General features: G+C 36.5%; 3 protein-coding genes across 4 annotated transcripts in view; all 3 read left to right on the forward strand.

The window, feature by feature from the left end:
- The window catches only part of LOC127495721 (zinc finger protein 501-like), a 70500-nt gene that overhangs the window by 57596 nt on the left and 1032 nt on the right, over positions 1 to 11872 (forward strand). The window lies entirely within an intron of this gene.
- The window catches only part of LOC127495717 (gastrula zinc finger protein XlCGF57.1-like), a 30421-nt gene that overhangs the window by 361 nt on the left and 18188 nt on the right, over positions 1 to 11872 (forward strand). The window lies entirely within an intron of this gene.
- On the forward strand, positions 434 to 11503 carry LOC127495743 (zinc finger protein 239-like). 2 transcript variants are annotated; one of them, XM_051862970.1, is made up of 3 exons: positions 6483 to 6745; positions 8514 to 8755; positions 10222 to 11503. In XM_051862970.1, the coding sequence occupies exons 2-3, from the start codon at positions 8671 to 8673 to the stop codon at positions 11259 to 11261; spliced, it is 1125 nt and encodes a 374-aa protein (XP_051718930.1). In that variant the 5' UTR covers positions 6483 to 6745; positions 8514 to 8670; the 3' UTR covers positions 11262 to 11503. The 2 variants fall into 2 exon arrangements, with proteins under 2 accessions (XP_051718931.1, XP_051718930.1); XM_051862971.1 differs by lacking the exons at positions 6483 to 6745; positions 8514 to 8755 and adding an exon at positions 434 to 566.

Below are 11872 nucleotides of genomic sequence, written 5' to 3' on the forward strand. Positions count from 1 at the left end.
TGTTGGCAGAGAGTTTTTCACAGACTGTCTCAGCTGTTCACACCAGTAAAATGTGTTTACAGAAGATCTCAGACATCACCATAATGAATGAGGTGAAAACAGGGAACTTTTGGAGACAAAGAGGCTTTTCAGCAGCTCAGTTAAACATGATGATCCTGTTGTTTCTCTCAGACTTTGGACAAGAATTAAACAAACCTTGTGTTAAATGCAACTAATATGTAAACACATCAAAACTCTTTATATTTCAGCAAACATGTTCAAGTAATCTGAATGAAATTAAAGTATTTCAGTATAAATTCAGTAACTTATCGTTGATTTTCCCAGATGTGGTCCTGTGGGCGTCAGTATCACACAGTGATCACAGTTCACACCTGCAGTGAAGCTCCTCCCACAACAATTCACCAATAAATACTGGGAATATTCACATCATCCTACAAGAGAAGGACAAACTCCAGGTGTAGCAGCTGAAATCTGTGTGAAGATGGAGTTTATTAAAGAGGAGATTGAAGACATGAGTGATCCAGAACCATCCAGAATAAAACATGAAGATATTGAGGAACAAATAGGTTGGTGTCCATTCTTGATTCTTCATTGTTGACTGCTTTGGTGGCTGTGAAATAATAATCAGTATATGGATGATAAATGATACATTTTTCATCTAAATTTTAATCATATTAACAAGTGAATGACAGAACTAACCTTTGCCACATCAAAGATCTGATATTTGATACTAACAGTTATCTGGGGGTTTTCCAGAAAGCAAGATTATCTTACGGTCAAACAAACCCTGAACTCTCGGTTGATTAACCCAAACCTTGATTACTCGAGGTATGCTGGTTCCAAAAACATGTCCAGGAGTAAGTTCAGCCAAACCAGAATATGTTCAGAGTTAACATACAAGACATTATCAACAAATAGATGAATCGACGAGTCACCATGGAAATGAACGCGACAGGCAGGGACAAAGCGACATGATTTCATTCATTTCAATGGAGCGCAGGCGACTTTCAGCTACAAGAGCGACGGTGACCTTTGGCGACAGAATGTAGGCGTGTCAAGTGACAAAATCGCTGGCAGTGTGAACGGGGCTTTATAGCGGTGTGCGATTTTGATCGTGGACGATTAGGGTCTCCACGATCTGTTTTTGAAGAAATATAGTATCATGCTATAGTGCTTTCTGTCAGTTGCGGTCGCTGGCGCCTCTGTCTCACCATACTGTGTAGTACAAAGCGACATATATTCACATCACATGTTAACACAGCGGTAGAGTTATACTCACGGTATACTGCAGTTATTCACAATCACAAAAGTTTATTATTTGCATGAGTTTTAAAGCCTTGCCGGTTAAATATTTTGTCCGTGTGCTGGTCTGACATGTGCTTTTCTAGAATCTAAACTTTACAGAGAATACCATAACTTTTGTTTTTATGATACAGAAAGCAGTAAAATTGAGTTTTCATATGCATTGGTCCCAGATACGAATTACAGCATGACGATTGCGAAGAAAATTTTCTACGAATGTGTTTTTTATATTTTTCACAAAACAGTCAAGTCATATATCACAAGAAAGCTCTCATTCTAAGGAATTTGCCCATGTAGTTTATTTCATTGTGTGATAATCATAGTTCAAAGAATCGCGCAGTGAACTATGATCACTCTGAGAAAAAAAGACAAGCATCACATACCAACTCCGATGACTGCTTCAATCAGCCACAAACGGCTACAAATAGACAACATATACTATAATATTTATCACTTTCAGCAGTGTTTTATGCAATTTCAAAGGGTGTTCTGTAAAGTGACAGTGGGATATTGCATTTATACCACTGTATATGGGTATGGAAAGGCTTTAGATTTGGGTAGGCGGAAATTACATAAAAAAAGTAATATTTTTCCCTTCAGGTGCATTTGAATAACTCCCGCATACAACATGATAGAGACAAAATAATTTTTTCCAGTGTTTGCTGAAATCTAGAAGAAACAAACAAATATGTCTGCAGATGCTGAATCACTCAGGGCCTGAGTTATACACTTTCAAAAAAGAATTTATAACCAAAAAAAAAATCAAAAAGCATTTTTGGGGGGTTTATTACAGCACAGACAACAGATACTGTCACATAACCTGTTTTCTGGAAGACACCCCTGATCTCTTGTTAGAAATGATAACTTGAATTTTCACGTTTTTTTCCTTGAACTGATTCCTAATACGTTTATTTTAGACCAGATGGAGGTGATGGAGCAAAAACACATACTGAATGAAGTTAAAGAGGAGAAACATGACTTCAAAACTCAAGAAACAAAAGCCAAAAAGCTGCACACCTGCTCACAGTGTGGAAAGAGTTTCCCAAATCAACGAAACCTTAACGGACACATAAGAATTCACACTGGAGAGAAACCGTATACATGCACTCAGTGTGGAAAGAGTTATGCTGGTGAATCAGGTCTCAAATATCATCTGCTCCGTCACTCTGGAGAAAGACCATTTAACTGTGATCAGTGTGGTAAAGATTTTAAATCAGCATCGAATCTAAAAGCACACCTGAAAGTTCACTCAGATGAGAAGCCTTATGTGTGTTCTCTCTGTGGAAAGTGTTTTTCATGGCTGAACAATTTTAAAAAGCACCAGAAAACACATAATGAAGTGAAAGATCATGTGTGTTGTGACTGTGGGAAGAGCTTTACTACAGCTTTCAATCTGAAACAGCATCAAAGAATTCATACTGGAGAAAAACCTTACAAGTGCTCACATTGTGACAAGAGTTTTGCTCGTCCTGAAAGCCTGAAAGTACATGAGCGAGTTCATACTGGAGAGAAGCCGTACCACTGTACTCAGTGTGAGAAGAGTTTCAAATGTACTAGAGCTCTCAGTTATCATCTGCACATTCACTCTGGAGAAAAGCCATTTAACTGTGATCAGTGTGGTGCAAAGTTTATTTCATCATCAAATCTAAAACGACACCTGAAGGTTCATTCAGCTCATGTGTGTTCTCTCTGTGGAAAGAGTTTTTCTTGGCTGATGAATTTTAAAAAGCACCAGAAAACACACAATAAAGTGAAAGATCATGTGTGTTTGGACTGTGGGATGAGCTTTACTAGATCAGACTATCTAAACCTGCACCAAAGAATTCATACTGGAGAAAAACCTTACAAGTGCTCATCTTGTGACAAGAGGTTCACTCAGTCAGGACAACTGAAATCACACGAGCGAGTTCATACTGGAGAGAAGCCGTATCACTGTACTCATTGTGGGAAGAGTTTTAAACATTTATTAAGCCTTCGCACTCATATGAAAAAATGTTGCAAGTGAGCAACATTCGTTTTCATGTCAAATACATTCAAGTAAATTCTGTGAGATAAGATGAGTTTGTTCTAAAAGCACAATATCTAGATTAAAGGTAGGGTAGGCAAAATGTTATAAACACTTTTTGCTATAATGTTTGAAACTCTCTTCACATCCTGATAGCAATCAAGTGCACTGTTAAATGTCGCTGTAGATTTAGCAGCACAGTATTGTAAAAACCTACAGTACAATACCACATTTCTATATTACAGTAAAATACTGTAATTTATATTGCATTCTGGGTAATTTTGATTGAGCGGGAATATTTTACAGTATATTTTAGTGCTGCTGTAACCTGGCTGTAATATGCCAGGATTGCTGTAAATAACGCGCCACCTGACGTCACATCACACAGACAGAAGAACACAGCCGCTGGTGACTGGGGAAGCAGAACGGTGTATTTCCGGAAGTTCAGTAAGTTAATTTTACTATTAGGTTTTTACATAGTGTACATCGTTTTTAGTGTGGAATGAAACTGCAAATTTAGCCAGCGAACGTTGCTAGCTGCAGTCAAAAACACCGTTATTAGATGTGTACGCGCTGTTTCACCCCGCTCCGCTGCTCTCCTGACATTTTCAAATCTAACTCAGTGGATTAGCTTTGGGTTTATTTCGACCAAACTCGATGTTGATGATTGTTGGAACAGTGGAAAGACCAACCGAAACGGTTTTGGTGAGTTTTAATTTGTCGAGTTTGTTTTGCTAATGTGGTTGGAATCTGCTGGGTTTGAGTAGATCGATAAACAGCCGTTTGTGTTTAAACAAAAAGGATCTTGCGATTAGCAAAAATGTGTATTCCTGTGGGGACCCGTTTCTATAACGTCCGATCCGAGCCTGTCGGTGACAAAAATAAGCACTTTTATAGTCGTACACTGACGGTGCACAAAAGCTCAAAAGTATTTGCAGTCTGCTGACGGGTCAACACTGGACGTCTTCAGTTAGTTCAAAAACATGGGAAAACACGGTCAACGTTGAAAAATACTTACGTTTCACAATTGTTGGAGTGTATGAAATGCATGTGTAGGCAACAGTGTATGTGTTAGTTAGCCTATCCCCAACAAGTAACATGAACAAAATTTATTTTGATTTCTTACAGCTCTACAGTGTGGTCCACTTGTCTTTGCATCCTGGGAAGTGCATTGCTGTCACAAGGAAGCTTATGAGTATTTTGTAAGTATTAGCCATAATAACACAACCTTTTAAATGTTAAAAATTAGTTGTATTTTGTTTTGCTACAGAATTTTCATTTACCATTTCTACCTTACACTGTCTGTTCATCTTTATCGGTGCTGTGATAACAAGTTTTGTCATATGTGTATTTGTGATATGCTACAGTTTCACCATTGAAGGGAAGAAATGTACTGTCAGACAGGGAGTGAGCAGAAGACAGTGGTGCAGAGTGATGGCCATCAACCTGCATGTCAACAACTTCATTCAGTCCTTGATGGTGTTTAAATGGAAGACTTTACACCTGTTTGTCACCATCCACATGTCCTACAGTTAGGGGTGAAGGTTGTGGGACACTTGTTGTTGTTTTTGCTCACTTTTTAAGATAAATCAAATTGCTGATGCACTGTACCAGGGCCGTCGCTGATGGGGCAAAAGATGGTGACAATTCTAGGGGCCCCTACCTTATCCTACACTGTACTCTGGGTAACAAACACAGTACCAAAATGAAATGTTTAAATATATTGATTAAATAAAAATATATTTTTAAATAACTCTGTTTGGATTGCCTTTTGATTTGTAATGTTATTTTGTAGTATAGTAGTGTTATAATATTACTAACTATAGTTTGTATATACTATACTAACCTATATATTATATAATTATAACATATATTTTATCATTATTAGCAATTAATTAGTAATATTTAGCAGTAAAATATCAATATAGATATTACAGTATAGTAAAATACAGTAAAAACAGACCAAATTACAAAATACTGTTTTGTAGTTATACAGTACTGCTCTTTATACTGTAAAATTGCATTACAGTACATTGCTGCCACAACCGTGCTGCCAGTAATGTACTGTAAAAATACAGGGAAATCATTAACAGTGTGGTCTAAATATTAAAACATGTACATATATCTTCTGTGAGAGTCTGAATGCAATGATACGATGTCCTATCTCCTAAACTTCAGGATCTCTTTGAGTTGCTTTCAAGTGTTTATTTATTTATTTTGGCCTTACTGGACACATTTACACTACAAAGCCTACATTTGTTGACTCTTATGCCAAATTGATCGCAGTGCTCCTTGTGTAAAGTGTAAAAAATTATATAATATTTTATTGACATATTTCTTTCTTTATATGATTACTGTGAGTAATGTGTTAGTTCATTATTAGCATTTTATTTACCTATATTAAAATTGATTTAAATATTGCATAGCTTTAGTAATGAATCCATGAAGTTCTCGGCTACTTCTTTCACTTTCATCAGGTTCATTAACAAAAAATACCATCACATATGACTGACAGTCGCTATTCAAACTTGTGATGGTTTCAGGAATCTCAGAATCATTCAGCGCCTCCTGGAGGAAGACGAGCGAATAACACATGCGACACCCGCAGACGCGGTACGGTAGATGTTTACGACAATAAGAGCACGTTTACGGCTGTATCACTGTGGAGTGTTGTTTGAGTTTCGTTTTGTTTTGATTTGTTCAAATTATACTGTGCGGACGAATAGCATATCTGGTAAGACATAGAGTTCTTTAAAAATATGAAGATATGTCTTATAATTGTTTGGATTTTAAAATTCGGTTTTTATACAAGTTTATTGCTGCCCAATTGTTCACTGAAAACAAACGGGTATTTATCTTTATATTATTCCTGTAATCAAAGTTGAATTTTCAAAAAGTTTGGGGTTAGTATTTTTTTCTTTTTTCTTCTTTATTTGAAAGAAATTAATTCAGCGTCCTGGTTTATTATTATAGTGTAATAATATTGGCAGAGAGTTTTTCACAGACTCTCACACTAGGGCTGAAACGATTAGTAGACATTATCGACAACGTCGACAATAAAAAAAAAATGTCGATAAATATTTTTGTTGTCGAATAGTCTTTTGATCTCATATGATCTATTTGAAGGGTCTGCAATAACGCGGCTTGACCAGTGGGGCGCTGTAGCGCAATACTCTAATGCAGCCCTCCCGGATCGAATCCAATAGAAGAAGACACGGTGCTTCGGAGTGAATAGTGCAAATGAAGTTGAACCCGTAAAATGTGGGAGTTTAACATAGCATAAAACATAACGTTTAGCATAACTACAAAAAATGTTGTCATGCATGGCCACCAGCTCTCATTCAAACTCACTGTTCGCCACACGTTTCTCACGCAGTGAAAGATGCATCGCAGAGCATAGAGGACACAGACAGCGCGCTGACAGATAAGACAGATCAGGTTACTTTTGATATAAAACAAAGTCTTAACTTTTAAATCCTGTCAATTTTACTACGGGATTCAAACAACACATGTGGTCTTGGCGCTCTTTAATATCGCTGTAGCGCCTCAGGTCAAGCGGCATGTGAACCTATTATCTCTTCCTCTTTTCTGCTATTACAGCACGAAATGAATATTAAAAAGTATGTTGAAAGATACAGTACAATTTACTGAAATGAATCCAGCTCTAATGTAATCACTTAATCAGTTTCAACCGCAATAAAACAGCTTGCAAACAAATATGTCACAAAATGTTACATTTACCTCAGGAAAGCCATACTAACTCGATAGTTAGTAAAAAGAAAAAAAAGAAGAAATCTAGAGAGGAGCATTTTCCAGAAATTTTTGCACAATATTACATATTCATATTTTTACTCTTAAAAAGTTATTACAGTTCCCAGACATAATAACACAGTACGTAATTTTAACAGTATTTTTTAACAAATTCATTAAAAATACACTTTCAAAAGCTGAAGTGATTTCCTTGTTTTAATTATTAGTTAAAGTATAGCTCAGTATTTTAACTAATTGCTAGTGGAATAATCCAACAAAGCATACTGATTAGCCAGTATAATAATCGATGATTAGTCGATTAATCGTTCCAATAAGCGGTAGATTAATCGATTATCAAAATAATCGTTTGTTGCAGTCCTAGTTCACACCAGTAAAATGTCCTTAAAGGGTTAGTTCACCCAAAAATGAAAATTCTGTCATTTATTACTCACGCTCATGCCGTTCCACACCTGTAAGACCTTCGTTAATGCAAATTAAGATATTTTTGTTGAAATCCGACGGCTCCGTGAGGCCTGCATAGGGAGCAATGACATTTCCTCTCTCAAGAGCCGTAAAGGTACTAAAACATATTTAAATCGGTTCATGTGAGTACAGTGGTTCAATATTAATATTATAAAGCGACGAGAATATTTTTGGTGCACCAAAAAAACCAAAATAAGGACTTATATAGTGATGGCCGATTTCAAAACACTGCTTCAGGAAGCTTCGGAGCGTTATGAATCAGCGTGTCGAATCAGCGGTTCGGAGTGCCAAAATCACGTGATTTCAGCAGTTTGGCGGTTTGACACGTGATCCGAATCATGATTCGACACGCTGATTCACAACGCTCTGAAGCTTCCTGAAGCAGTGTTTTGAAATCGGCCATCACTATAAGTCGTTATTTTGTTTTTTTGGCGCACCAAAAATATTCTCGCCGCTTTATAATATTAATATTGAACCACTGTACTCACATGAACTGATTTAAATATGTTTTTAGTACCTTTATGGATCTTGAGAGAGGAAATGTCATTGCTCCCTATGTAGGCCTCACGGAGCCATCGGATTTCAACAAAAATATCTCAATTTGTGTTCCGAAGATTAACGAAGGTCTTACGGGTGTGGAACGGCATGAGGGTGAGGAATAAATGACATTTTCATTTTTGGGTGAACTAACCCTTTAATGTGCCACTTTACAGAATATCTCAGACATCACCATAATGAATCAGGTGCAAACAGGGAACTTTGGAGACAAAAGGCTTTTCAGCAGCTCAGTTAAACATGATGGTCCTGTTGTTTTTCTCAGACTTTGGACAAGAATTAAACAAACCTTGTGTTAAATGCAACTAATATGTAACCACATCAAAATTCTCTATATTTCAACAAATATGTTCAAGTAATCTAACTGAAATTAAAGTATTTCAGTATCAATTCAGTAACTTATCGTTGATTTTCCCAGATCTGGTCCTGTGGGTGTCAGTATCACACAGTGATCACAGTTCACACCTGCAGTGAAGCTCCTCCCACAACAATTCACCAATAAATACTGGGAATATTCACATCATCCTACAAGAGAAGGACAAACTCCAGGTGTAGCAGCTGAAATCTGTGTGAAGATGGAGTTTATTAAAGAGGAGATTGAAGACATGAGTGATCCAGAACCATCCAGAATAAAACAAGAAGATATTGAGGAACAAATAGGTTGGTGTCCATTCTTGATTCTTCATTGTTGACTGCTTTAGTAGCTGTGAAATAATAAGCAGTATATGGATGATAAATGATACAGTAATGCATCTAAATCATAACCTTGTTTCTACCATTTTTCATCTAAATTTTAATCATATTAACAAGTGAATGACAGAACTAACCTTTGCCACATCAAAGATCTGATATTGGATACTAACAGTTACCTGGGGGTTTTCCAGAAAGCAAGATTATCTTACGGTCAAATATACCCTGAACTCTCGGTCGATTAACCCAAACCTTGTTTACTCGAGGTTTGCTGGTTCCAAAGACATGTCCAGGAGTAAGTTCAGCCAAACCAGAATATGTTCAGAGTTAACACACAAGACATTATCAACAAAGTGACAAATCGATGAGTCACCATGGAAATGGACAAAGAAAAAGTGCGCCATACTACTTCTTTCTTCTTTTATTTAATGCAGATCAACGATGTGAGGTGCAAATTATGTAAGGAATAATTGATGATGAGCGGTTGAATTGTTAGAGAATAATGCACACCCAATGTGGTAATGCTGTTACACCTCAGGTGTGCATTGTTTTCTAACAATAATTCAATAGTCCAGAGTCAATTATTACGCTTATACTACGGTTACCACACCTCAAGACACTGTTCAGATGTCGTGTTTCAAGACATTTGTCAGGTTTTTGTCCTTAAAGGATTAGTTCACTTTCAAATGAAAATAAACCCAAGCTTTACTCCCCCCTCAAGCCATCCTAGGTGTATATGACTTTCTTGTTTCTGACAAAGACAATCGGAGAAATATTAATAAATATCCTGACGCATCCAAGCTTTATAATGGCAGTATGCGTTACCAAACGACTATGAGCTGAAGAAAGTGTCTCCAGCCGCATCCATCCATCACAAACATATTCCATGTGGCTCTGGAGGGTTAATAAAGGTCTTCTGAAGTGAAGCGATGTGTTTGTGTAAAAAAAAAAAAATCCATATTTAAGAAGTTACGAAGTAAAATATCTAGCTTCCGCCAGACCGCCTTCCATCTTCAAATTATGAAAAAAAACTGAACTGGCGTCGCGTCAGTTCCGTAAGTTGAATAGGAAAGGCACAGGATGTACAACGTAAGCTTTCTGAAGAATACTTTCGAAAAAAAGCTTTTTCCGTAGTTTGAATACGGAAGGTGTAGGATGTAGCGTAAGCATTTTGAATTGAAAGAGTTTTGTGTTCTCTGATTGTGTTCATCAGAAGGAAGAAAGTCATATACACCTAGGATGGCTTGAGGGTGAGTAAAGCTTGCTGTAATTTTCATTTTAAAGTGAACTATTCCTTTAAACATACCCGGGTATGTCACACAACCTGCTTTCTGGAATACACTCCTGATCTCTTGTTGTCTTTGCTTAAACAATGTTAACTTGAATTTTCAAGTTTTTCTCCTTGAACTGACTTACCTACCTAATGTTTATTTTAGACCAGATGGAGCAAAAACACAAACTGAATGAAGTTAAAGAGGAGAAACACAACTTCAAAACTCAAGGAACAAAAGCCAAAAAGCTGCACACCTGCTCACAGTGTGGAAAGAGTTTCCAAAAAAAAACAAACCTTAATAAACACACAAGAGTTCACACTGTAGAGAAACCATATACATGCTCTCAGTGTGGAAAGAAATTCCTAGATAAAGGAAACCTTAACAGACACATACGAGTTCACACCGGAGAAAAACCGTATACATGCAGTCAGTGTGGAAGGAGTTTTTCTCAAGCAACAGGTCTTAGTTATCACCTGAAAGTTCATTCAGGTGAGAGGCCTTATGTGTGTTCCTTCTGTGGAAAAAGTTTTTCAAGACTGGATCATTTTAAACAGCACCAGAAAGCGCACAATAATGTGAAAGATCATGTATGTTGTGACTGTGGGAAGAGCTTTACTACATCTGGTCATCTGAAACTGCACCAAAGAATTCATACTGGAGAAAAACCTTACAAGTGCTCATATTGTGACAAGAGTTTCACTGATTCAGGATCCCTGAAATCACACGAACGAGTTCATACTGGAGAGAAGCCGTACCACTGTACTCAGTGTGAGAAGAGTTTCAAAGATGCAGCAAGTTTAAGACATCATCTGCGTGTTCACTCTGGAGAAAAACCATTTAACTGTGATCAGTGTGGTATAAAGTTCATTTTATCATCACTTCTAAAAAAACACCTGAAGGTTCATTCAGATGAGAGGCCTTATGTGTGTTCTCTCTGTGGAAAGGGTTTTTCAAGGCTGGATATATGTAAACAGCACCAGAAAATACACAATAAAGTAAAAGATCATGTGTGTTTGGACTGTGGGAAGAGCTTTAATAGGGCTGCCTGTCTGAAACTGCATCAAAGAATTCATACTGGAGAAAAACCTTACAAGTGCTCATATTGTGACAAGACTTTCGCTCGGTCTGGACAACTGAAAGTACATGAGCGACTTCATACTGGAGAGAATCCGTCGAAGGTTTCTACCAATCAAAAACTCTAATGATTCATAGAAAAAAAACATTGTCACACTGAACAAATGTTCTTCTCAGATCTAGTGCTTTCAAATAAATAATGTGAGATTCAGAAAGAAAATGTATAGAAATGCCACAAGATTTGTAGAGTTGTTTTTTTCTGTTTTGTTGAACAGAATATATATTCAGTCACTTTAATTTATGAATTTGTGTTCTTTATTTGAAACCCCCTATGTAAAATTAGAGAAATAAATGTTACAAAAACCTACAATCGGTCATTTGTTGTTGGTGTATGCAAAATTTAATCAAATGTATTCTTTTGATTAATGTCTTTTATTTCTATTAATAATTATTCCTTTTTATGAGTCTTATTAATCTCTTTTTTATGAATTCTAGTCATTGATAGCTATGTATTCATTTAATCATTAATCTTTATATTTCTTATTCAGCATAATTGTTTTTTACATGTTATTGATTTCTTGTCATTTATATATATTTTACTATATGCCTCTGATATGTTGTAGTGGGTGTATTTGATGTTTTTGACTACTTCTTTCACTTTCATCAGGTTCATTGACAAATTAACAGTGTAGACCTAATCAGTAAGGTAAGTCGTGTGTCTATTTCATTTGATCTTTCA

Source organism: Ctenopharyngodon idella, chromosome 15 (assembly GCF_019924925.1).
Source record: "Ctenopharyngodon idella isolate HZGC_01 chromosome 15, HZGC01, whole genome shotgun sequence".
NCBI lineage: Eukaryota > Metazoa > Chordata > Actinopteri > Cypriniformes > Xenocyprididae > Ctenopharyngodon > Ctenopharyngodon idella.

Excerpts from the sequence above, each read along its gene's own strand:
- LOC127495743 (XM_051862971.1), top strand. The coding sequence starts at position 482 with ATGGAGTTTATTAAAGAGGAGATTGAAGACATGAGTGATCCAGAACCA. Across the intron at positions 567-10,221 it reads AGATATTGAGGAACAAATAG|ACCAGATGGAGCAAAAACAC; the intron begins GTTGGTGTCCAT and ends TGTTTATTTTAG.